General features: G+C 44.4%; 1 protein-coding gene across 3 annotated transcripts in view; it reads left to right on the top strand.

Annotated features, from left to right (window-relative positions):
* SLC35D2 (solute carrier family 35 member D2) overlaps positions 1–27952 on the top strand; it is a 188342-nt gene that overhangs the window by 85144 nt on the left and 75246 nt on the right. For 2 of the 3 annotated variants that reach the window (XM_029617729.1, XM_029617744.1), the window contains exons 5-7: positions 3666–3737; positions 14044–14112; positions 25871–25973. In XM_029617729.1, the coding sequence (XP_029473589.1) occupies positions 3666–3737; positions 14044–14112; positions 25871–25973 (244 nt within the window). The remainder of the gene's footprint in view (positions 1–3665; positions 3738–14043; positions 14113–25870; positions 25974–27952) is intronic. The other variant, XM_029617737.1, reaches the window with a different exon arrangement.

Below are 27952 nucleotides of genomic sequence, written 5' to 3'. Positions count from 1 at the left end.
CTGCTCGCTGCAAGCTTTCTAAAGCTGTTTTGTGCCATGCTCTTTTAGCTCCCCCCACATCATGGGCAGTTATTTCTTGTCCTCTATCAGCCATGCAGTACTCAGAGAAATTCGCTGGGAACAGGAAAAAGTGCCCAGTAAGTTATCTTAGGGTTGGAAGCTGCAGAGAAGCATGTCCGCTCAGCTCTTGCACATCAAGTGATCTCCCAGCAGTGTGGTTGTTGAAGTATGGCCCAACTGGCAGAGTCAGGGACACAGCAGGACTCAGAATTGGTGCATTGTAGCCCCCAGACTGGCTTTTCAGGCTGGGGGGGGGGGGTGCAACAGCAGTGTGTTTGTTGACATATGGCCCAACTGGTGGTGTTGGTGACACAGTAGGACTCAGCATTGGTGAGTTGTAGCCCTTGTTCTGGCTTTTTGGGCCAAGGAGGCAGCAGCAGTGTGTTTGCTGAAGTGTGGCCCAACTAGTGGCATTGGGGACACAGTAAGACTGTGCTGATGCAGTCAGTCAGTCACTGGAAGTTGCTCAATACTGGATTTAGGCCTCTTTGTTGATATTGAAGCACATCAGGCAATCTGCCAGAGCAGCCAGCTAAAGGACCTTAAAGTTCCTTTCATTCGTCTTGCCACTAGAATGGCAAATCTGGAAAGCCAAGCAAAGGCAGATTAATTTTAAGGAACACTAGCTTCTCCATCAAGTGTGATGACAGCTTGGAACAATGAGGGCTCATGATGTCTCCTGTTATGGAAAACTCTCTTTTGCTGGGGTCATTTGTTGGTGGGCATGAGAGATAGCACTGAGCCACTCTTGCTAGGTATAGCAAGATGCTGTTCTTGTAGGACTAATGTGCTAGCCTTGATGGTCTCTGCGAGATATCGTGTGACTGAGATTTAAGTCACCATCTCCTTTGCTGGTATTGAATGTGTGTCTTTCTTCCCAGCTGCTTTCATTATCACCTGGGAAAGTAGTGAGGATTGTTTCCATTTTACTGTGCTAGAGGGAGTGCAAGGTGGTGATGACAAGGTGCTGCTCTGACTTGCACTACTGTCAGACCTGCGCAATGATGGTTTTTCCTCCTTTGCTATATCCCTCCTCTGCCTTAGCCTCTAGTTGGCAGACCTCCTCTGTCAGCATGCTCTTCATATGTGCCAGATTGTTGGCCTGCAATGTCAGTCTCCCTTTCACATGTGGATCACATAATATAGTGTGCCGTCAGAGAGAGGAAGGAGTAGGAGGCATTTATGGATGTCCAGATGTCACTTGTGAAATGCACACTGTTCTCCTGTGCCTTTACCAGCAGTGCCTGCAGATGGCTATGGCAATGCTTGTACAAACTGGGGATGACCTTTCTGCTGAAAGTGGTCCTGGAGGGCACTTTATAGTTTGGTGCTAAGAGCTAAAACAAACACCTGAGACTCACGTTCTCTATGACCAAAAGGGGCTGATCATCTCATTAATAGTCATAGTCACCACTTTGGATGCGGCCTGTCTCTTTTCCCATAACAGTGCTACTGAACACCACCCTCCATTGTGGGCTGTCGCTTCTTAGATATAGCTGGGGACTGCTACTGCTGGCCTGCCATCTGACTGGTAGAAGGAGCTGAAGACTTGGAAGCAGCTTGAGTATCACTTTTTCCCTTTTCAAATACTAGTGTCCTTTGGCTTGCAGAAGGGGCCCCTGACTACTGCTACTGCAATCACCAGGTGCATATAGAAGGGGATGCTGCTTCTTCAGGTGATGGCCCATCCTAGAATTTAGTGGCCTAGTTGCTTCCCTTGACTGATGTCCTTCACATAATAGTTACATCACACAAAGCGTGGTTCCTCCCTGATTTGAAAATGGCTCCAGATCACAGATTTCTTTTGTGATTCCTTACCTCTGTCTGCATCCTTGGGGGTAGATGATTCTGCTGGTACTAAAGAGGCTGTGGACACAGTTGGTGCCTGAGACACTGTGGCTGAAGATTTACTCATCCTCCCTTCCTGCACTGTCAGTGTGGCCTGCTCTTTCTCTGTCAGTGAAGTGAAAGCTAGCATAGTACTGGCTAAGCCTCTTAATACTGTTTCTTCAGCTAACGACTCTCCCATCTCTGCTTCAAGAAATATTTTAAAGGGATATTCTTCAAGCTCTGATTCAGATGACAAAACTGTTTTTATGGCCTCTGCTACACTAAAGTTTCGCACTACTGGTGCTTTAGGTTTCACCACCACTTAAACTTTTACTTCTAAACGCACTGGTGGTTGTACTCTGCGGGTGCTACTAATGCCTGCCCTTTCCCTCTTCTCTGACATAATAGGATCTGGCTGAGACACTGATGGAACTGCTATATCCTCCCCAAATTTCAATTTTTTGCAGCTTGACATGCTTGCCTCTCCTGCTGACATTTTGGATTTGAAAAAATACCTCTTAATTTTGGTTAGGGTACTCACTGTTGATTTGCTAACAAATTCATTATCAACAACTGCAGGCTTCCCACGTCCTCTAATACCTTTGCCTGACATGATGGGATTTTATCTGCTGTAGCGTGGGACAAATGATGTTTTAATCTTTATTTCTTTAAATGAAGTGGATGTGTGTATGACACACTGACACTAGTGTAACTACAGTGATCCTTCTGTGTATAATGTTGAACACCATACCGAGAGAATGCACTACAGTAGATCTATTTTAGTATTTTGCTCTGCTGACTAGTGCACTACTTGCACATGCACACATACACACACACACACAGAAAAAGCAAAGAATGGTATAATACTTTAATATGTGTGTGAGTAGCTGCACAGTCATACACTAGTAATAAATGCAGTGACAAAATTAATTAATCCACAAAGTGGCTGGCTGTACCTGTGGTGGTGACTGGCACATACTGCCCTCTTTGTGGATGTACTGACTCTTATACACTACATGGTACAGACCCAGACAAAGAGAGTTAAAACAGCCTCTTTATCTTGAGTACTGTGGCACAGCTATTAGCGCTGGCACTACACTGGGTCACACAGGAACAGGTTTAAAATGTAATAAACCACGGTAAACACAGACTCTGCCAGGCAGCAGCTTTAGTAAATCCTCTTATTATTTGAACACTACCTTTGGACTCTAAGCCTTTTTATTTGAGTGTGCCTTTGGACTATCAGACCCCCCCCAATGTAAGTTCTGACTTATGTGTGAGTGGCAGTGCAGCCTGGTTACCTCTCCACAACACATAGGGCCACTGAGGCCTCCTCTCCACCAGAGAACTCCGGCCTCCAAGGGCTGAGGTTTGGTGAAAGAGAGTTTGGAGAACTGGGAGAGTGAAGACAGCCCTGGGACTCTGCAGTGACCCTTCGGTTTGGTGGCCCAAAACCAAGAGGGGCTTACACGTAATATATGCAGTACAGTTAAACTAAAATCCACTCTTAACAAGAACAGTTTACAAAGTTAGAAATCTAGGCTACGGCTAGCATTCTGGCTTTTTTATAGTACACAATATCTTGGAAATGCAGGTGTCTGATCCGACTCCATGCTCATTCTCACTGTAAACTCCTGTTCAACAAATCATTTGAAAAGCATTTTGAAAGCATTTGTTTTTGTTGGTTTGTGATTTTTCTTCCTTTTGCTGACAAAAGTGTAGTGTGAAATAACATACCACTTATAAGACTTGTGTTTTCTTTTTCCTTTTGTCAGTTTACCAATGTTTACAGTACTCCGCAAATTTGCCATTCCCTTAACATTAATTCTGGAAATGATCATCCTCAGGTAATTTTCTCATTTCTGTTTTCTGAACCTTATATTGTTTTGTTCTTAATATAGTATATTATTGTTTTTCTCAAGTATAAGCAGATGAAGTGAAGAGTTTTCTTGTGTCATGAAGCTGCTGATCGACGTACAAGGTCTTTTGTAACCTTTCCTTATGTTATTCATAATCCTTCACTTATCTCACCAGACACACTGGTGAGTGACTATCACAATAAATCTCTTTGTTAAATACTTTATGAAGTCACTGATGCTTTCTGTTTTGGGAAATTTCTAGCCATAAGACATGATGCTCCCTGGCCTAAGAAAAAACATTAACTTGAAGCCTTTAGAAGTGGCTCTGCCAAAGTAGCATTATAGAAGCATTATAGATGTAATACTTCAAATATCTAAGAAACTGATGCACTATTGCGTAAAAAGGTAATTTTCAAAGGAGTTACATATACAAATGTAACATACTATTGTAGCAATTTTAAAAAGCCATTTATGCAGGTAAAATACACTTATACATGATTACCATATAGACAATTCAGTGGCATCTATTGTAAAACTTTTCAGTACAGGTAAAGTCCATTCACATGTGTAAACCCCAATTTTAAGCATGTAAATGCTTTTGAAATTCAGACACATAGGGGCGGATTTTAAAAGGGTTACGCGCGTAACCCTTTTAAAAGCCTCCTGCGCACACCAAGCCTATTTTGCACAGGCTCGGCGACATGCGCATGTCCTGGGGCTTGAAAAAGTGGGCGGGCCGGGGACTGGGCCGGGCCGGGGTGGGGGCGGTCAGGAGCCTCCAGGCACAGTGGTCATTGGCCAATGTGCCCGGGTTAGGAAGGGGAAGAGAGGGGAAGGTGTGTGTGTGTGTGTGGGGGGGGGGGGGGGGGGGCAGAAGGAAAGTTCCCTCCGAGGTAGCTCCGATTTCTGAGCGGGAGCGGCTTGGCACGTGCAAGTTGCACAATTGTGCACCCCCTTCCACGTGCTGACCCTAGATTTTATAACATGTGCACGGCTGTGTGTGCCTGTTATAAAAACGGGCGTAGATTTGTGAGCGCCAGGTTGCGCACACAAATCTACGCCCGCACGTAGTTTTTAAAATCTGGCCCTTAGGGCCAGATTTTAAATGCCCGGTGTGAGTAAAAATTGGTATTTACATGTGTGGCTGGGCCCTGTGCACATTGGGGCAGATTTTCAAAGGGGCATGTGTGTACCCCCGGAAAACTTGCTCCAAGCTCTCCACCTGTGCGCGCTGAGCCTATGTTGAATAGGCTCGGCAGCGCGCGCAAGCCCCGGGATGCGCGTAAATCCCAGGGCTTTCCTGGGGGGGGGGGGGGGGGCGTGTCAGAGGGCGTGTTGCGGCGGCGCGTCATCCGGGAGCGTTCCAGGGGCGGGGCCGCGAGCACGGTTCCGGTCCGGGGGCTGGTCTGGAGGCGCGCGCAAGCTATGCCTGCCTTGGGCAGGCATAACTTTTGCAATAAAGGTAGGGGGGGTTTAGATAGGGCTGGGGGGGTGGCTTAGGTAGGGGAAGGGAGGGGAACTCTTGTTTGCGCGGGCGTACTTTTTAAAAATCTACCCCACTGTGCGCATTTTCAAAAGGGCTTGGCCATGCACGTAAGTGCCAATACATGCACAAGTGCCAGGCCCTGAAAAAGAGGCAGGCTGCGGAGGGAGGGGCGTGATCTGGGTGGGCAGGGGAGGAGCGCGGCCAATGGATTTTATAACATGCGCGTCAGCACACACATGTTATAAAATCAGCACATCCATGCGACCGTGCCAGGAACCGTGTGTGCATCTTTTAAATTCTACCCCATACTGGGGCAGATTTTCAAAGGGGTACTCGCGTGTCGGGGGTGTGTCACAGCTGGTGCGTCATTGGGGGCGTTCTGGGGGCGGGGCCGCGGGCGTGGTTCCGGCCCGGGGGCATGGCCGCGACCTCCGGACCAGCCCCCAGACCGGAACATGGCGCACTGGCAGCCGGCCCGGTGCGTGCAAGTTATGCCTGCCTCGGAATAAAGGTAGGGTGGGGAATTAGTTAGGGCCGGGGGGGTGGGTTAGATAGGGGAAGGGAGGGGAAGGTGGGGGGAGGTGGAAGGAAAGTTCCCTCTGAGGCCGCTCCGATTTCGGAGTGTCCTTGGAGGTAACGGAGGCAGGCTGCGTGGCTCAGCGCGCGCAGGCTGCCGATTTTGCGCAGCCTTGCGCGCGCCGACCCCGGATTTTAAAAGATAAGCGTGGCTACGCGCATATCTATTAAAATCCAGCGTACTTTTGTTTGCGCCGGTTGCGCGAACAAAAGCACGGGCGGGCGTAGTTTTTTAAAATCTGCCCCAGTGTGTTTACATTTTGTACCAGAACTGGTATGCTGATAGAAAATTTGCCTCTGAAATTTCACTTCAGAAAAAAACCCCAAAAAATCCAAAAAACTCAATGAAGCATCATTTTTCTTTTCGACATCTGACCCAGGAAGATAATTTCACATGTTGTTTTTCTATACTGTAATAGTTAATGAGCTTCTTTGCATGATTTGGCATCACAGGAGCTCATTAACTATTAGTTTGAATACAATTTTGTATTTGCCTATTTGCACTTTCAACTCCTCAGATGACTGTAAAATTATATTTTAAATGTAAAAATAATAGTAAACCACAGCACTAATCTCCATTCATCATAAAAAGAACACAACATTTCTTCTTATGACTGATAGAGGTTCATTATTTACAGAAATTAATAATACAATGTCATCTTGTTTTTGTATACTGCATCCAGATACAAAAACCTAAGAAAACATTAAACACCCCTTGGTGTGTGCTATTTCAGCATGATGGGCCAGATCTTTAAACTTATGCATGGGCGTAGATTTGTTCTCGCAACCCGGCGCGAACAAATCTACGCCTGATTTTACAACATGCGCGCGCAGCCGCACGCATGTTGTAAAATCCGGGGTCGTCGCGCGCAAGGGGGTGCACGCTTGTGCACCTTGTGTGCGCCGAGCCCAAGGGGAGCCCCGATGGCTTTCCCCTTTCCCTCCAAGGAGGACTTTCCCCCTTTTTTTGCGATCCCCCCACCTTCCCCTCCCTTCCCCTATCTAGCCCAACCCCCAGCCCTAACTAAATCCCCCCCCTATCTTTTCTTCCTGAAGTTAGGCCTGCCCAAGGCAGGCCTAACTTGCACGTGCCGGCTCGCCATCCTGTACCCGCCCCGTACTCGCCCCTGGACTGCTGCTACGCCCCTGGACCCGCCCCCTTCCTGCCCCTTTTTCGAAGCCCCGGGACATACGCGCGTCCCAGGGCTTGCGCGCGCCGCCGAGCCTATGCAAGATAGGCTCCTCCTTGGAGGGAAAGGGGAAAGCCATCGGGGCTCCCCTGGGGCTCGGCGCACACAAGGTGCACAAGCGTGCACCCCCTTGCGCGCGACGACCCCGGATTTTACAACATGCGTGCGGCTGCGCGCGCATGTTATAAAATCAGGCATAGATTTGTTCGCGCCGGGTTGCGCGAACAAATCTACGCCCATGCATAAGTTTAAAGATATATATCTTACGCACATAACCCTTTGAAAATCTACCCCAAGGCTTGACAGAGTGTATGACCTTGTGGGATATCAGCATAGAGGTGGCGTGTTCTGAGTGCCACTAGCCATTAAAAAAAAAAAGCAGCCATCTCAATAAGGGGGTCATTTTCTATCGGTATTGCACGCAAAAAAGGACTTTTCACATATGATAGCATGATAGGGGTGGAGTCGGGGTGGGGAACTGGAAGAGGAGGAGTCGGTGGCACTATTGGGTGCGAAAGCCGGCAGCGATAACACCGTGGTGGTGCAATCACTGCCGGCTTTCTCAGGCCCAACCCTTGTTTCGCCCCCCATTACCACGGGATTCAATAAAAAAGTTGCCACAGTATTTGTCTTTGTCCTGGGATATTGGAGACAGGTTGGAACATTCAGGAGACAGTTGTGCAATGCAGAGTCTTCCTATCTTGTATAATACAGACTATGTAACACATAGGATTTTTGTACAAAAGGGTTAATAGTTTTTTCTTTGCAAATTTTTTAAGATAGCTAATCACTTGCCAAAATAATTATGTCACTCTAGTAGTTTACAGACTTGGCAACTGAGATATTTACCATAGAAGAGAGTATAGCGCTATGAAAGTTCCTGGATCCTTTCTTAAGGGATTCAATAAATCAAACTTGAGAAAATTAATTAAATCAACATAGTCTTCATTTATTAAAGATTTGCCTACAAGCTAATTAATAAATGAAAGATTTGCCTTCAAGCAAATTAATAAATGAAGACTATGTTGATTTAATTAATTTTCTCAAGTTTGATTTATTGAACCACTTAAGACAAGGATCCATGAACTTTCATAGCGCTATACTCTCTTCTATGGTGTTTACCTAACTGTATACCGCTCATCGCCTCCACTCCTTATTAGCCTGAACTGAGATATTTAACCATGAGCGCTCAGAGAGCTTACAACTTTATTTTAAGCTAAAGGGAATTGTGTGATTTCCTTTCTTCAGTACAAAAAGAAGAGTAGGGGAATCCATTTGTTTGAAACAAAAATGTTAAATGGGATGAATGAGCCCATTTTAATTTTGTTTCAAACAAAAAATAAAAAAAAAATAAAAATGTTAGTATTAATATAAGTGGTAGAATGAATGTATGTTATTATTTGTTATTCCTATAACAAAAACTACTTCCTGATTTTTTGCAAATTTAAATTTGTTTAAAACCTCAATAAAATATAAATTAAAAAAAAAAAGAAAAATGTTTGTGTATTTTTCTTTTTCAGCAAATTATGCATGCTGTTTACAAATAGTGTGCATTATTTGACAAAAAGAAAAAGTACATGACATTTTTTGTTTTTGAAACATTTTTCAGTTTGAAATGAAACAAAAAATGGGCTCATTCATCCCATTTTAGACTTTTGTCTCAAACAAATGTACATCCCTACTGCTCTCATTACCATGCACACTATTTCTTGAGTAATAAAAAATGCAAAAAAAGAAAAACCCTGAAAAGGAGAAAGAAACAAAAAAATCCCTACCTAGCTTGTTGCATTCTCTAGCTGCAATCAAGCTAGGTAGAGACTGAATACATTGTACAAATCAACTCATCTTTTACCTTTCATCGCTCCAAATGACAGAAAATCTTCAGTGATGTCAACTTTGCTCTCTCTCTCTCTCTCTGTCATATTTGACATTAGGAGCTGCTCATTACCATTATATCTGCCCAAATTCCTCCCACTTGTATAACTAATATTTTATTTATTATTATTATTAAAGGCTTTTCTATACCAAATTTCTTGATACAAATCAAATCAGCTCGGTTTACATCAAACAATTAGGAACTATAACCAACCAAACAGTAAAGACAATTTGAAGGAGAGTAAAGTTACATTATAACAAGGATGTGTAACTTGGAGGAGGAAAAATAAGACATTTGACATTTGCATATTAGCGGGCATTGTGCTATTTAACACATACGTTAGGGCCTTAATGCTAGGGTTAAAGCCCTAACACAAAATGATAAATGACCCTGTATATTTGTAATAACCAGTTAGGCTGTTAAGTTATCCAGCCTTATATGGCCTGATCACTGTTACTTAACTGGATATCTTCAAAGATATCTGGTTAATTAGCTCAGTAAAACCTTTAAAAAAAAAATAAATAAAAAGACTTGACGGCCAATGGCCCAATTCTAAACCACCTCCCCAATATGTATTCATTGGCCCTGCTGGCCGAGCAATGCCAATCTCTCCCATACCACCACAAAAGACTCATTTTTGAGGGGGGTTTGCACAGATCATCCCCACCCCCTCCTTTCCCATTTTCCAATTTTTACATACAAGCCTCCCTGCCATCCCCCTCCCCACTCTCTCCACACCCACATTCAAAATATCTTGTCCCACCCACCTCCCAGCCCACCTGGACCACAAAAAAACCTTTTCCTGGCGCTTTGAGTGCTGTTTTGATAATTCAAGCTGGATAACTTAACAACCTAACTGGTTATTTTCAGACATTAGTCAGATAACTTATAGACTAAACAGATTACTGCACATTGGCCTGACAATATTGCCATTAGCCAGATAACTTGTGAGTTATCCCGCTAAATGACATTGCATATTGACTTCTTGTGCCATCTACAGCAGAAGTGCTGCCACTACATTTCAGTTTCCCTGAAGGAGAAGGCTGAGTAGAAGATAAAAAAGTAAAACCATTTTTATTGGCTCAGAAAACTGGCACAGGCTTTCAGAGACTTTTACTTCTAGGTTACAAGTCCAAATCTGGCCCAGGTTAGCAGAGACAGCACTATCTAAAAGTCATTTGGAAATCTGTGTAATATGAATTTGAGTCTCAGTCCAATTCACTAACAACACTATTACAATTTGGCACTAGTTAGCACTGTTGTTGACCTCAGTAGAGAGATCACATTGAACAAGTATAGACTAAATTACTCTCCTGCTCTTAGAGGTGGTTTCCCCAGACCATGGTTGAACTACATTGGCAGGCCAAACTAGGAAGTTTTCTGTGCCTGTTCTGTGAATACATGGAGGACTTCAGTCTCTAATTCTGTCAGTCTGGCACCTTTCATAAGCATAAATAATTTAATTTACAACAATATTTAAATGGATCTGTTTTTCAAAAATACCCTTGGATAAGTAAAAAAAAAAAGAAAAAAGAAATTGACACACAGAATTTCCATTGAAAGAATTAACTAGGTGCCAAGAAAGATCATATAATAAAAATGTGGAAGTAAGGAGTAGAATTTGATGTAGGATTCCCTAAGTGAAATTCCTTGTCCTTCTGCTCCACTAGTCAAGAACATGTGGGTTTAGTCCCCTCACCAGCAATTGGAAGCAGAGTATTTTTTTTCTTTTATGATGACATCACCTGTATGTATGTAATACATGGAACCAGATACAGCCAGTGTTCTCTGTCTCCAACTATTGGCTGGACAGTTGTGGACAAGCCTCGACCCAGTTTTTTAATTGAAGAGTGTTATGATTCTGAAGGTGGACCCTTGGTCCGAGGTAGAGCTGGCACTACCCAAGAGAGAGTAACCCCTCCTGGATGCCTACCGTCGGAAGGCGAGGCTGGACTCAGGTAGACCCTTGAAGACTGAGAAGGAATCTGGATGCAGGCGCCTCCTGCAGGTCGTATAGTCCAGATAGCTGGCGCCTCCAGCAAGTCGAAAAGTCAGTTCAGGAATCGAAGCTCGAAGAATGGTCGGAAGTCGGTACGCGGGCCATCCAGTGCTCCTACCATGTGACAGGGGCCGGCCAATGGCACGGATACCCTGTCACATGGTAAGGGCAAAGGGCCATCGGCGCCATTTTTATTAGTGGCAGCCGACGGGCCCGAGAGCGGGAGATCGCTCCGGGGACCACCACTGGACCACCAGGTAATTTAAAAGATTTGGGGGGGGGGGGTCAGGAGGGTGGGGGATGTTTTAAAGGGTCGGGGTGGGTTTAGGGATTGTTTTTGTGTGCCGTTTTTCCCGCCCTCCCCCAAAACGATAAGAGAATCCCACAAACAATTTCATGGGGTTTTCCTATCGGTTTCGGGGAGCCCCCGATTTCTGACGACTTTGAAAATAACGTACGATATTTTCAATCATCAGAAATACGATTCACATCCCTAATATATTGTAGACAGATTAACTGTTCGCCAAACAGGACATATTCTGACATTCTTACAGAAGAGTCTAAACAAGGTCTTGGCTTTGAATTCTTTAAATGTACAGGTTGCATCAATTTTTTGCATTAAGCGGAAAGCTTAATGGGACATCTATATTGTCTCACAAGGAGGTGTCATGCTTTTCAACAAGGAATTAAACACCTTAATCCTACATTGTGGTCTATGATACTGTTATGGAGTTTGAATTTGGTAGTAAGTGCATTAGCAAGCCATTAGAATAAGCAACTAGGAAGGAATTGACATTGAAAACTGCATTTTTATTGTCAATTACCTTAGTAAGATGCATTTTGGAGTTGCAGTCTTTGTCTTGCAAGGCTTCCATTTTAAGGTTTAGTAAGGATTCTGTAACACTGAGACTTATTACATACGGTAGCTTCAATGTTCCATTTACTTCTGTAACGCTGAGACTTATTACATAAAGTAGCTTCAATGTTCCATTTAAATCAGCACAGAATTATATATATATAAAGAGAGAGAGAGCATGTTTTATATTCTGCAGTCTCCATAAAAAGATAGATGCTGAGTATAGTATTACAGACAGAAAACAATAATAAAAACATTAAAACAATGCATCTTTGGTGAGAAGGATTGCAGGGGCCTACAGTCTTTAAAGTCCTTAGATGTCAGGAAATGTGTAAGAGAATATTTAAAGATGACAAGTGAATTTCTTAATTGATAGATCGTGTTATTAAGTAGTGTTGTGTTCCACGCCTGTGGCCGCCCATGGGCGCAGCCCCCTACCTCCACCACGGCTGTGACCCACCGTGGCAACTCCTGGAACGCTCCCCGGGGCCAGTACCCATCACCCCGAGGATGGTCCGCGGTCTGGCCGCCCGCTGGGGAGCCATCCCTGCTCCTCCCTCACTGAGTTCTGCTGGCTTCCCTCCTCGGAGGAAATCCAAGATGGCCGCCACCATCTTTAGGCACGAGGCCGCGCCCCCCTGCTGGATTTAAAGGGACCTGATCCCTTTAATGATACTCACCTGCTTCCAATGATCCAGAGCAGAGGAAGTATTTAAGGAGGCTTCCTCTGCTCATTCCTCGACTTGGCAACGTCCTCCAACGCTATCTAGTCTGCTTGCTTCGGTGAGTTCCTTGTGCTCGGACTCTGGTTCCTGTTTCGTCTTGGTGTTCCTGGTTCCTGACTTCGGATTGGCTTACGGTGATTCTCTGGTTCCTGACTTCGGATTGGCAAGCGGTGATTCTCTGGTGCACGACTTCGGACTGATGAGCGTCGACCCTCTGGCACTTGACCTAAGACTCCTTCAAGACCAACGTCTCCAAGGGCCCACCTAAGTCCCAGCGGCCTGGGTCCCTACGGGCTCCTCCTGGGGGGACCGCGGGCTTCCAGGGTGAAGCTCCAGTTGGCCTTTGCACTGAGACCCTGACCTCTCTAGGTCCACCTAAGTCCCAGCGGTCGGGTCCCTACGGGCTCCTCCCGGGGGGACCGCAGACCACCAGTGGTGAAGACTGCTCATCCGCTCATCTCCTTGTCTGTCTCCACAGTAGCTTCTGTCTTCAGTGCCAAGGGTCAGCTTCTCTCCTCCTCTGTACTGCCTCGCCACCCGACGAGAGAACCTACGGATCCTCCGCAAGCTGTGTACATCCCCTTGTCAGACCAAGGGTCCACAAGCCTGAACATAACAAGTAGCACACATAAGAAGGAGACCGCCTAAAAGGCAGCCATCTCAAAATGGATTAAGAAAGCCATAATGTCTGCAAATTTTCTACAGGGGCTGCAATTGCTGGAAGGCATCAAGACCCATTCGACAACAGCATAGTCTTCATTGTGAGCGGAAATACTCGCAGTAAACCCAGTTGATATGGGAAAAGTGGCAACTTGGACAATTCTAGGTCCATTTGCCAAGCATTATAGGTTGGATGTTCTTGTACGATAAGATGCTAATTTTGGGACAGCTGTTTTAAGAGTGAGTTTGTAATCCACCCACCCGATGCAATGGAGCTTTGATACATCCCACATGTTCTTGACTGGTGGAGCAGAAGAACAAGAAGGAGAAATTAAGACTTACCTGATAATTTTATTTCCTTTACGTCTTCTGCACCAGTCAAGAAGCCCATCTTGCGATGTGCAAATTGTGCTACCTCTATGAGAGTGAGATCTAATTGACTAAATGTTATAAATTGTAAAAAGAAAAGAAAAAGATTAATAAAAGGGGAAATGGTTTGAGGAGAATTTTCATTCCTCCAAGGATTTTTAAAACTAGATTTCTTTGTTAAATTGCTTCTCATAGTGTAAGTTGATGATGTGTCTCAAAGTATAGATATTACATTTTTGTATTTTTTGTTGAGATTAGGTCAAAATTTGAGATTTCAGTTATTACATTTTTGTGTTTGCTAGTTGCTATAATTTAAATTTAGCGTTGACAGTAGCACACTGGCTGTATCTGGTTCCGTGCATGACATACATACAGGTGATGTCATCAAGAAAGAAAAAAACAACAACTCTGCCTCCAGTTACTGGATGAGGGGAATAAACCCACATGTTCTTGACTGGTATAGCAGAAGTAAAGGAAAGGAAATTATCAGGTAAGTCTTAATGTCTCCTTATTTAATTTCCAGTCTTAAGTTAAAAGGTGTGCTTTTCTGTTTATAGGAAACGATTTCCCTTGTCGGTTTTCATCAGTGTCTTTGCAATCATTCTTGGGGCATTTATAGCAGCTAGGTAAGATTTCAGCTTATTTCACTGAGTAATCCTTCTGTTGTTTTGCTTCCTTGTAATGATGTAATATCTGTGCAAGTAACCTGTATGCCTAGAATAAATTAGAAAAAAACTGACATACTAGTACTTACAAATGGAGACAGTATTACCATGATTATAGTAGGGGGAAAATGTGGGGGTCTAGTGATTACCATGTCATATGTTTTGATAGAAACAATGGGTTAGAACAAACTATACTAAGAAAAGAATCCTAGATTTCAGAAGGGATGACTTTAAAATTAATAATTATCAGGAACAGGGTATCTAAAGGTAGAGATGAACAATGGACTGCAATAACAGGCATGTGTGTGTAACCTCCCTTTATCATGGATCAACTTTATGTGGTGGGAAAAGCCTTTCTGCAGCCCCAGAACAGGGATTTTTTCACTGGGGATTAGCAAGTTGTATGGGGCCTATGAGGAGTCACTCCCAAAACAGGAGCCCATACCAGAATTGTTCCAAAAATAGAAAAAACAAATTTATTTCAGAGATCAAATTCAAAGTCCAGAAAGTATCAAAAGCTAAATGGAAAATGTTATAAAAACAGTCCAGAATTTGAGATCAGAAATAGCTTCTCAATCACCAATACCTTCACAGTTGTTACTCATGGTTAATTCTCAATCATTGAAGCAGGAATCCTCTGTATATTGTTCCCTGCCAAACTCTCCATGAGCTCTTTCTCTCCTTTAAGACACTACTGAAGAACAAAGGTTGGAAAGCACTTCTTGTAGAATTTCTCCAACTGGGGCTTCTCCAGGTAGTGTTAAGCTCAGGCTTGTGAAACCTTGGGCCGACGGGAAGATGGTATACCTTGCGGAAGATCTGTAGGTTCTCTCGTCGGGTGGCGAGGCAGGGCAGAAGACGAGACCAGCTGACCCTCGGCACTGGAGATTGTGGCGACTGCGGAGGCAGATGAAGAGACGAGAAGAGGACCTGTGTCTTCGCCACTGGAAGTCTGCGATCCCCCCAGGAGGAGCCCGTAGGGACCCAGACCGCTGGGACTTTGGTGGACCTTTGAGAGGTCAAGGTATTGGTGCAAGGGCTGACTTGAGCTTCACCCTGGAAGCCCGCGGTCCCCCCGGGAGGAGCCTGTAGGGATCCGGACCACTGGGACTTAGGCGGGCCCTTGGAGACGGAAGTCCAGAAGAAGTCCAAGGTCAAGTGCCAGAGGGTCGTTGCTTACCAGTCCAAAGTCACGCACCGAGGGATCACCGCTTGCCAGTCCGAAGTCACACACCAGAGAATCACCGCTTGCCAATCCGAAGTCACACACCAGAGAATCACCGTAAACCAATCTGAAGTCAGGAACCGGGAACACCAAGATGTAACAGGAACAAGGATCCAAAGCACAAGGTACTCACCGAAGCAAGCAGACTAGACAGTGCTGGAGAATGTTGCCAAGTCAGGGAATGAGCAGAGGAAGCTTCCCTTTATACTTCCCCTGCTCAGGCTGATCAGGAATAGGTGAGGCTTGTTAAAGGGATCAGGTCCCTTTAAATCTGTGAAGGAGGCGTGGCCTCGTGCCTAAAGATGGTGACGGCCATCTTTGATTACCCCTCGCGGCGGAGAAACGCAGGGACGGCTCCCCCTGCAGTGAGCGGCACCGAGGCCCGTGCCGGAGCGACGGGCCTGAAGTCAGGGCCCTCACCTGGGGCTCCCGCGGCGGTTCGCCACCGCGGGCAAGGTAGGGGACCGAGTTCGTGGCCTGCCACGGCCGTGGAACACAACAGGTAGAATCAGTGTCCTCTTAGATCTTGGGATCCTTATTCTCCTTATTGAGTATCAACAGTAATGGAAGGGGCTCCCTACTGCTCCTCCAATCACCTTCTCCTGCTTTCTAGTCCTGAGTTCTTCAAAGGCTCAAAAAGTCCAAGACTGAAGGCTCCTCAGTCTCAGAAATCCTTCTCTTAATTCCTCCTCTGGCCTTGTGAGAGACACTTTTATAAACATCCCAAGACCTATCCTCTTACTGAAAAATTCTCCATTATTCACAAAGAACTAATTCCTAATCCAGTCTAATTCCATGGGGCCCATCCCCAGCCAGCTCAGTTTATTTGCATTTGCATTTCACATTTATATGTTGCCATACTCCAAAAAAGGACCCAAGGTGGCTTATAATATCAAAAACACAAATATTAAATACAATAAAATTCACAAAGTATAAAATAAATCATAACTGAACAACATTAACAAAATAAAGTGCTGCCTCCATCCCTTCTCTCACAAAGGGTAGAGACCAAAACTACCATCCCCTTACTTCCATCCCATTTCAAACTCCCATGAATGTTCCCTATCTCTCCTGGTCACTCTCGAAGGAGCAACCCCTTTGGTTTGCCACTTCAGTAGTAACCCACCTCCTGTGGTGGGCATCTTCTTATCATGAGGATGTCTGAAGATTTATGAGCTTACTGTATAGGACAATATCAAAAGCTTTTCTGAAATCCAAGTAGACTACATTTAGCATATGCCCTTGATCAATTTTCTACTTATCCCATCAAAAAAAATAAAGCAGATTTGTTTGACATGATCATTCTTTAGTAAAACCATGATGCATCCAATTCTGCAACCTGGATTCTAGATACTTTACTATCTTTTTCTTCAGTAGAGCTTCCATTAATTTTCCCACCACTGAAATTAGACTAACCAGCTTGTAGTTTTCAACCTCCTCTTTGGTACAACTTTCATGAAGATGAACAACATCCACCCTTTTCCAGTAACGAGAGACTACTCCTCTCTTCAAAGATCTATTGAACAAATTGTTCAATGGACTCACCAGACCACAGAATGTTTCTGAGCTCCCTTAAGATCTTAGGATGTATACCATGCAGTCCTATAGCTTTGTCCACTTGCAAGTTTGCTAGTTCTGCATATATATTTTCTTCCATACATTATGGCATCTCATTACCATATGTATTCCTGCCAACAATTGGTAGTCCATCTCCAATCTCTTCTTCAGTGAATAATGAACCACAATATTTGTTTAGCATATATACCTTTTCTATGACAACTTCTATTCATAAGAACATAAGAAATTGCCATGCTGAGTCAGACCAAGGGTCCATCAAGCCCAGCATCCTGTTTCCAACAGAAGCCAAACCAGGCCACAAGAACCTGGCAATTACCAAAACACCAAGAAGATCCCATGCTACTGATGCAATTAATAGCAGTGTCTATTCCCTAAGTAAACTTAATTAATAGCTGTTAATGGACTTCTCCTCCAAGAACTTATCCAAACCTTTTTTGAACCCAGCTACACTAACTGCACTAACAAATTCCAGAGCTTAATTGTGCGTTGAGTGAAAAAGAATTTTCTTGGATTAGTCTTAAATGTGCTATTTGCTAACTTCATGGAATGCCCTCTAGTCCTTCTATTATCTGAAAGTGTGTTAGGCATAAGGGGGGGGTGGGGGGTTTAGAACATGTGACTAGGAAACAGTATAACGTGTGCAGAGTGTGCTCTCCGAAGTTAGGCTCAAAGCTTAGCAAAGAAAGGAGAGGCACTGCCCTGCTAGTTTTGGTGATAGACTGGAGGGAAGAGAATTTAGAGCATGTGTTGTTTTCTATTTTTATATCTGAGAATTAAGATTTTTGAGGTTTCAGAGATCTGTGAATTAGATAAATATTTTTTACAGATTGAATTTTCATGTTTTATGAAGGAAGTATTTTTGCTGCCCCCTTCCTTGCCCAGATCTGGACTGTAATATCTGTTCCAGAATTAGTCTTCCCTCAGGAGGGTCAGTGACCTATTCATTTCAAGAGGAGTTGGAGAAGATGACCATCAGGAAATTGTTGTGCTGGAGGTGGACCCGTGGCCTGGTGCAGGATTGGTACGGCCCTCTGGTGAGACCCAGAGAGCGCCTGCCACCAGGAGGCAGAGCACACAAGGAGACAGATGCTAGCTGGAGCTTCGCCAATAGCAATCCGGGGTTTCTGCGAGTTGAGACCTTGGGTACCCGGACCGCCTGGACTTAGGTGGGCCTCAGAGGGTCTCCCGGAGAGGTAGCAGAGAGGTGTGCCCACCACGAGCAAAGGTGCACGGTTAGTGAAGAAAGGAGGGACTAAACCCGAACAAGGATCACCAGAGACTTCAGGAAGGCAACAGGAAGTGAACGTCCTCTGGGCAAGATAGGCAGTGCCTAGTGGTCTAGTCAGAGGTTGGCCGCGGGCAGCGTCCAAGCAGGCTGGTCTGGTGGTCACAGGAGGAACGAACAGAGAATCTGACTGGAGCGCAAGGGTCAAAGCCAGGATATCCATCCGAGGGTGGTCAGCCAGAGGCAGGGGGTTAAATAATTTTTTTCTTGGGCTGGAACAGGGAAACCAAGGATTGGTCTCCCCTCTGTGAACCCTGTCCCTCTCTATCTCTATAGTATTTACAGGTAGTCAATTTTCCACGAAACAAGGTCCACATCAAGTTATATTCCAAAATAATTAAATTTTTATTTATGGTAACTTACATAAAAATATATAAAAGCAAGTGAAGGCTAGACAAAATTACTGAGATCTTTAGAGTTCACAGGCTTTCGCAGCCTAGATACAGCTTTAAAGTTATCAAATAATCAGTTATCAACCACTTGCACAAAGATCCCATGAGGATTATTCCAGTCTCTCAAGAAAAACTAGAATACTCTTCATTCCTCTTACAATGGAAGTAAGTTGCTTACATTTCTTTACTATTTCACCAATCCACACTCTATATATGTTAGGGTAATTTTACATTATCACGATCTCCGACATTAGCTTCAACTATATCAGATACTCCCTCTGGGCAATAGATATACTTGGGAACTCTTCAGATTTGACCTGGAGACTCTGAAGGAATTGCTGGGACTCTGGGCCAACCTGTAGAACTCCAGGTACAGCAAAGAAGTGCTTTGTGTGGGCCCTAGAAGAGGAAATCATCTGGGCCCATGCTGGTATAAAAGAGGAGGAGTGTTGGTTATATGTACAGGCAGGAAGAAGGAAGATTTCCTATTGGCCTGTGTGGCTGGAAGAAGGTGAAGCAGCAGCATTAGCCATGCAGGCAGGTGGAAAGAAGGAATAAGAATCCCTTTGGCCTGTGCAGCCAGAAGAAGATGAAGAGGCAGCATCAGCCATGTGACTGAAGAAGGACTATCTACTGCAGGGGCCAAAGGAGCGGAGTTAAGGGCAGCAGAGAAAGAATAAGTGAACACCGGTGTGTGTGTGAGCATGTGTGAGTGAGCGTATGAGTGAATATGTGTGAGTGTTTGTGTTTTAGACTTGTGTGTATGAAAAAGGAGAAAGTTTGTGTGTCTACTGCCCAGAACTGTCCCCTCGCCCAAGCTAAGTGATGATAATCTCAGGGTGACTCGATAGTTTTTAGGTATGTCAACAGGATGTCAATTCTCCTTAGGTCCAGTAATTCTATATTCCTGTAGAATTCAAAGATTCCCTGGCATCCTTGATATACTTCTTATTTCCAAGTACCTCTTCTTCCTTTGGTCCTCCACTAACTATAGGGCCAAATGCTACTTCCTTTCCTCCTTTGAGACCCAGATTGGGTCCCCTGGTTGATTCCCTGTGAGAGGAAGCACTTCTTCAGTCTTGGGTCTTTCCCTTTGAAGGGGAAAACCCCTGCAGGGCCCTCTCCTAAAGGAGGGATCCCCAGGCACATCAGCCTTGCTGGCAGCTTCCGCAAGTCTCCTAATCCCACTAAACTTTGAACCAACATTATATAGTCTTATAAACACTCCCCCTAGAGAAGCTTCTTCCCAACTCTCTTAAAGGAACCAAATAATTATAATCCCAAAAGTAACTTCATCTAGAAGTTTCCCATTAAATAACATACATTTCCTCTGCCATCTAGTGGTGGTTCACTTGAACTGCATATAGAATACCCTTAATTTTCCAGTGTGAAACACTATCTCCAAAACTCATTAAAGGACTGATGCAATATTTGTATGTAGAAAAGGGGTGCTCAATGAGGTTGATGCAATACCATGCACTATGGATAGCGCACGGGTTAACACGCAATTGGACGTGCATTTTGGACATGCGTACATAACCCCTGATGCAATATGAGGATTAACACATCCAAAACATGTCACATGGTAGGAGCAATGGACGGCCGGCGCCGGCTGCCAGTATTCAAAATGGCGCCGATAGCCTTTGCCCTTACTATGTCACAGGGGCCGACCAATGGCACCGGTAGCCCCTGTGACATAGTAAGGGCAAAGGCTATCGGTGCCATTTTGAATACTGGCAGCCGATGGCCCGAGTGCAGGAGATCGCTCCAGGACCGCCGCTGGACCACCAGGGGGTCAGGAGTCCTCCCCAAGACTTGCCAAAAGTCCCTGGTGGTCCAGCAGGGTCCTGGAGCGCCGGCCGTCCATTGCTCCTACCATGTGACAGGGGCTGACCAATGGCACTGGTAGCCCCTGTGACATAGTGAGGGCAAAGGCTATCGGCGCCATTTTGAATACCGGCATCCGATGGCCCGAGTGCAGGAGATCGTGCCAGGACCCCCACTGGACCACCAGGGACTTTTGGTAAGTCTTGGGGGGGTCAGGAGGGTGGGGGGTTGTAGTTAATTAAATTTAAACGGTTGGGATGGGGTTTTTTATGGGAAATGAATATATACGTAACTAATGAACGGATCGGGGTCCCCCGAGAATGGATGCAACGGATTTGGTTCCCCACGAATACGAATACCAAATGGGACGAATCTGTCCCTGCTGCACATCCCTAAAATATTGCATTGTGTACCCAGGAGAAGTAGCTGGTCGCGCATTAGGAAAATGGGCGTTCAACATGGAATGCCCGTTTTCTACGCACAAATATTGCATCAGCCCCATTGTTTTACTCAATGCAATCACATCAGCCCCAATGTTTTACTCAATGCAATCACATATCTTAAACAAGCTGTGTAATCCATTGCAGTTCTTTAAATCAATGCTGAAATTGAGCAATTCATATATAAGTTCAAATAATGGTAATTCTTAGCTACACCTTAGAAATGGAATAGTCTGAAAGGGGTTTGGCTTTTTTTTTCCAGCCCGGGCCTGGTATGTGCAGCAGGGACGGATTCGTCCCATTTGGAATTCATATTCGTGGGGAGCCAAATCCGTTGTATCCGTTCTCGGGGGACCCCGATCCGTTCATTAGTTACGTATATATTCATTTCCCATAAAAAAAACCTCATCCCAACCCTTTAAATTTAATTAACTACAACCCCCCACCCTCCTCACCCCCCAAGACTTACCAAAAAGTCCCTGGTGGTCCAGAGGGGGGTCCTGGCACGATCTCCTACACTCGGGCTGTCTAGCCACCTCTCCTGGGTGCGCGAAGCAATATTTAAATGAGGGGTTGCACTAAAAAGGAGGCGCTAAGGGAAATTGTATATCCCTAGTGCTTCCTTGGCATTGGGTGCACAAGAGAGGTGACTGTCAGTGCATGCTGGGAAAATGGACGCTCAATACGAGTGTCTGTTTTCTCCCACTACCTGCACACAATATACATGCACAAGATACATAGCCTGGACTGTGTATCTTGTGCATTTATATCAGGCTGCCAGAATTATTATTTTTTTACCCGACTTTTTTTTTTCACTGGAATCTGCTTTCTGTGGTTCCTCCTACTTAGTATTGTGATGATATTAATAGGAGGAATCAGAGAAAGCAGGATTTTTTTGTTTTTATCAATGAGCCCTTGCGCACAGCATACCTTTATACCAGGCCCGGGCTGGTGTAAAATTTTCTGCATTGCAATGGGCACAATGGCCGCGGGGGGGGGGGGAACGTTTTGTATCGTGAGTATTAGCTAATAACTTCATGTATATGGGGGCCGATGTAATACTGTATGCTGCGGCTGGCACGCAGCTTCACGTGATTAAACGCACGTTTTGGACGTACGTCCATAACCCCTGATGCAATATGGAGATCAGCATGTCCAAAACTTGCGTCCAAACCACCGGGTAACTAATAGCACTCATCACATGTAAATTCCATGTAGATGAGGCTATTAGCTAATCCCCGTGATCCAAAAATTGCCAGCACAGCCAATGCGTCCATTGCAATTCGGCAAATTTTACGCCAGCCCAGGGCTGGCGGAAAGGTATGCCGCACTCAAGGGCTCACTGATAAAAACAAAAAAAATTCCTCCTTTCTGTGATTCCTCCTATTAGTATTATTCTGATGCTATGTAGGAGGAACCACAGAAGGCAGATTCCAGTAAAAAAAAAAAAAAGTCACAGGTAAAAAAATAAATAATTCTGGGCGCTCAATATAAATGCACCAGATATGCCGTCCAGGTCGTATATCTTGTGCTTCTACATTGTGCTGGTAGCGAGAGAAAATGTATGCTCATTTTGAGTGTCTTTTATCCCAACACGCACTGGCAGCCACCTCTTCTACGCGCTCAACATTGAGCACCCGTTTTCTATGCACAAATATTGCATCGGCCCCTTGGAATTTACATGTGATGAGTGCTATTAGCTACGCAGTGGTTTGGACACGCGTTTTGGATGCATTAATCCCCGTATTGCATCGGAGGTTATGGATGCACAACTAATCATGTGTTAAGCCGTGACCTAGGCGCAGCCCATGGTATTGCTTCGGCACCTAAGTGTTCACTGGATAAACAATTATCATCTAGCTGTATTTTCAATAATTGTTGTTAATCTTTTTAATATTTATGAATTTTTTTTATAATTAGTTGCCCTTCTAAATTCTCCATTTCAATTCCATAAATAAATCTCATAAATAAATTAACTTCTACCAGAAATACTTCGACTGCATGGACTGCTGTTTCTTTAGAAAGGGAAAACCTCAGACAGCACTAACACCAGGTTATTTTTCGTTCTCTTGGTGCTTCACGTGCATATATTTCGCTGCCATCACTGGAAAAAACCCCCAAACCCTTTCAGACTATTCCATTTCTAAGGGGTAGCTAAGTATTACCATTATTTGAACTTATATATGAATTGCTCAATTTCAGCATTGATTTAAAGAACTGCAATGGACTACACAGCTTGTTTTTTAAGATGTGTGATTGCATTGAGTAAAACTTACTTCATTTTGATAAAAATAAAAGTTGAATGGAGAAGTTGAGATTGATCTGTTTTATAGAGAAGTTGAAGAAATTGAAATTGAAACCTTGGGGCTCCCTCACCCCAAATCACCTCAAAGTCTCCAATGATAAAGGGCCAATTGACACAACTGTTCTCCCTCTCTCTCTCTCTCTCTCTCTCACACTCACACACATACACACACACACACACACACACACATACTTGCTCACACACCTGTTCACTCTCACACTTACATGTTCATACACAAACTCACACATACCTGCTCTCTTTCAAACATATACTTACTCTCACACACCTGCTCTGTCTCACTCATAATCACTTACTCACCTGCTCTGTTTCACTCATAATCACTCACACATATATGCTTTCAGCCACATTCTCTCTAACACACACGTGTTCGCTTTAATTTACACATGCTCACTCAAACACTCACACACGCGCACTCACTTATGCTCTTTCACGTACACACACCCCCTCTCTCACTCACTCACTTTTTAGCCCTCTGGAAGCACAAACACAAGTGGAGGATGACTCCTTTGGGCTGTAGGGGCAGGGGCCAACCCCACTATGGACTCCTGCTCTTTCCCATGGCATTGGCCCCGCTGTTTCTCTTTCTCCTTCCAGTCCTGCTGCTGGTCTTCCTGATGGCTACACTGTTAATGCTACTTCTTGCAATGCAGGGTGTGCTGTTCCTCCTCCTGCCCCTGACTGCAGTGGCAGTGATGGCATGTCCTTCTTTCTGCCTGCACGGCCCAGAGATACCACTTCCTTTTCCAGGCCTGTACAGATGAGAAGAAGGACATGACATCACTGTTGTTCCCCCTCACCCCCCCCCCCCCCCCCGAATCGTGGAGCTCTAGGAGGCTGCCTTCTCAGCCTAGTGCTTCCACTGGCCCAAACTACAATAGCAGCATAAATATTTCTGCTGGCCCATGACATAACTATAAACAGCTTTTACTGTTTTTGTCTTGATTATGAGGTATATAATTGTGTCAAAGAAATAATTGTATCAGTTTTAAGGTAAAAATTATAGAAGATTTTACAAATGAGCTATTGTAAATTATCCTGGTGACTAATTAATTCATGCATTATTTATTGGGAGCGGGAGGCAAAGGCAGAGAAATTGTCACACACACATACATGGAGATAGTGCGAGTCATAGTTTAGCGAGCCAAAACTATGACATAGGGAGAGCTGGAGACAAACATATTGGAAGCACAGCCAAAATGGGAGATAACATTGGTGTATATGGTAGGGCTGTTAAAGGCAAATATTTTAATAAAATCTTACACAAAATTTTAGAAGTCAATATTCAAAGCCATTTAGATGGATCTCACAAATTGAAGGAGGAGTAGCCTAGTGGTTAGAGCACTGGGCTATGAACCAGGAGACCAGCGTTCAAGTCCTGCTGTTGCTCCTTGTGACCTTGGGCAAGTCACTTTACACTCCATTGCCTCCGGTACAAACTGGGGATAGGGAAATACCTATAGTACCTGAATGTAATCCACTTTGAAGTGCTGAAAAAAGTGTGAAAAGCAGACTAAAATAAATATATATGCCTCCCTTTCTTATCTGGCTAAAAGTTAGCTAGATAAATCATTATCTGGCTATGCTTTAGCCAAATAAGAGAGGGGCATGTTGGAGGCCATCTGGGGTGGAGCTGAGTTAACTGAATAAGTTCTCTGGCCACCTCCAATATTTGGAGTTACCAGGATAAGTTATTTGGCTAACTCCAGACATGCCTGAGAGCTGGTCTAAAGCACGTTCTCGGATAACCTCATTCCATTTGTTCATGTCCATGTTCAAAAGAATATAGCTAATTAAATGATAATCCACCGGCCTAGTGCCCTTTTTTTAGGCCTCCTCCATTGATCAATCCTACAGGGAAGACCATGCAACCTCCACCCCCAAACCCTGCCATCTTCCATAAATAAAAAAAACCCACGGTTGCCGGTTTCCTGTGCCTCCAGCCTCCCGACCTCTGCCCCACTTGCTCCCAGGTCAAACAATTTTTTTAAAACGATTTGCTGCCAGGGCTCCCTCCCCTCCCCTCCCACCTCCTGTTATCTTCTGGCTGAAAGTTCTTCAGCCTGGATCACAGCAGCAGACTTAATGCAACCTGGGCCTGGCGCTTCTGCAGTTGCCAAAGAAAATATGCTGGAAGTGTAAGCTCCCAGTGTAGCTTTTCTAGCAACTTTAGAATAATCCTGGTGGGAGTGACTGTAAAATCACTGAAGTCTGTGGAGATTCTATTTTAAAGAAGTAACGGTCATTGAAAAGAACCCAACAAGTTTTAGAATTTATTTTGTTGGTAATTAGGTTAAATCTCTGCCATAACATTTTTACTTTAAAATAGATTAATGCTCTGATACGTCATTAGAAATTTTCAGTTGCAGTCTTCTTTTTAGACAGTTTGGTAGTGCCCTTTCTGATAATGGGCACTATAATTTCATTAGACTTTAGTGAGGCACTATAAGAAGCAAGCGAATGGATCAGAAGTGTGGAAACATTCTTAAAGGACAGATGGCAATTTGTTCCCCTGTATGTTCCTGTGTCATTTCTCTGTTACTTGCATATTGAGATATATAGAAGAGGAATCATTTGAAATAAAAATTGAACTTACTGGTGACACAAGAGCTGTACTAAGATATATATATATTTTAATTTTCTTTCTAGTTTTGATCTTTCTTTCAATTTGGAAGGATACATTTTTGTTTTTCTGAATGACCTCTTCACAGCTGCAAACGGAGTTTATACTGCAGTAAAAATTAATCCAAAGGTAATTTTCAGAGCTTTATATTCTCATAGATCACTATCTGCCAGATGGAAAATTTCAGAGGGGAAATTTCGAAACCATTCGTGCAGGTAAATAGGCGGTCTGCAATTTACCCACCCTCTCAGCTGCTAAAAGTCTGCATGTTGATTTACACTGCACTTACTTTTAGCTGCATTTAGGGCAGGTGCTTTCTGGGATGTGTTTCAGGTGGGACTGAAAAATAATGCACATGGGGCAGATTTTCAAAGGGTTACGCGCGTAACTTACACGTGTAACCCCGAAAACCTGCTCCTGCGCACGCCGAGCCTATTTTGCATAGGCTCGGTGGCACGCGCAAGCCCCGGGATGCGTGTATGTCATGGGGCTTTGAAATAGGGGCAGGAAGGGGGCGGGGTCATGGGCGTGGTGACGGTCTGGGGGCGGGGCCGAGGCCTCTGGCACAGTGGCTGTGCCGGGGGATGGTGCGCCGGCAGCTGGCCGGCGCACGCAAGATAGGCCTGCCAGAGGCAGGCATAAATAATTGAAACAAGGTAGGGGGGGATTTAGGTAGGGCTGGGGGGTGGGTTAGATAGAGGAAGGGAGGGGAAGGTGGGGGGAGCAGAAGAAAAGTTCCCTCCGAGGCTGCTCTGATTTCGAAGTGGCCTTGGAGGGAATGGGGAAAACCATCGTGCCTCCCCTAGGGCTTGGCGCGCGCCAGGTGCACAAGTGTGCACCCCCTTGCGCACGCCAAGCCCGGATTTTATAACATGCTCACGGCAGCACGCGCATGTTATAAAATCGGGTGTACATTTGTGCACGCCGGGTAGCACGCACAAATGTACCTCGTGCATGCAGATTTCAAAATCTGCCCCATAAATTATATTTTCAAATCTACGTGTATTTTCCCTTAAATTTTTACCCACACTAAAAGTAGGTGCAAAGTTCATGATTTATTTGTACCTGATAGCAGAGAGTTAGCAGAAATGTAAGATGAGCAGAATCTGTAAAGCACGGAAAGATGGAGACAGAATAACTTCCTGCTTTTTGTACAGAGTGCAGAGGAAGTAGCCCCCTTTTTTAAACTTTAAACAGCATAATACTGACAAACACACAATTTCTATGCAACAGTAGTACACAGCTAAAAACAGTTGTTGTAATAACAGACTGGATTCAAAATACATGTCTAACACCCCCACTCAAAAGCAGCTTCTCAGATAAGTCCCAACTAATCCTCTCAAACTTTGGCCTTGGAATTGGCTTAGTCATAACATCTGCTAGCATATTGTCAGACTTGCAATATTCAAACACAATCACATCTTGTTCCACTAAATCTCGAAGATAATGATGTTTGACATCGACATGCTCGGTTCTGGCATTTATTTTCTCACTATTTGCAAGCTTTATACATCCTTGATTATCCTCAGATAAGACTGTTGACTGAGCAATTGACTCTCCAATATCTTGTAGTAGCTAATGCAGCCAAACAACCTCTTGACTAGGGCAGGCTGCTGAAATGTATTCAGCTTCTGTTGTTGATAGTGCAACTGACATTTACTTTTTTAGTGGACCAAGAAATTAGACTGTCACCAAGTTTAATCAAGTAGCTACTTGTTGATTTATGATCACTGGAATCACTGGACCAGAGTCAACATATGCTTTGAATTCAAGAGCACCTTTTGCAGACATTTTTAGAGTTAAGTCTTGAGTGTGTGTAGGGTATTGCATGACTCTTTTAAAATGGCATTCTAATCTCCTTGGTGAAGTTTACTGGCACGTCTACAAAGATGAGACATTGCCACTTCAATATCTGGTCGAGTAGTAGTTGTCACATACAAAAGTGTCCCCACTGCTTGCCTATACTGATCATTACTTGGTTAGAGATTATTCTCTCTTTCCAGCTTCAGATAAGATGCATCCGTTGACATTGCTACACCCTTAAGGCTGGATTTTAGAAGGCCTGCGCACGTAAAACCTGGGGTTTACACGCGTGGCCGGGCCTTGCG

The sequence above is a fragment of the Rhinatrema bivittatum genome, chromosome 1, assembly GCF_901001135.1.
Source record: "Rhinatrema bivittatum chromosome 1, aRhiBiv1.1, whole genome shotgun sequence".
Lineage (NCBI taxonomy): Eukaryota > Metazoa > Chordata > Amphibia > Gymnophiona > Rhinatrematidae > Rhinatrema > Rhinatrema bivittatum.
This window is presented reverse-complemented; position numbering and strand designations above follow the sequence as displayed.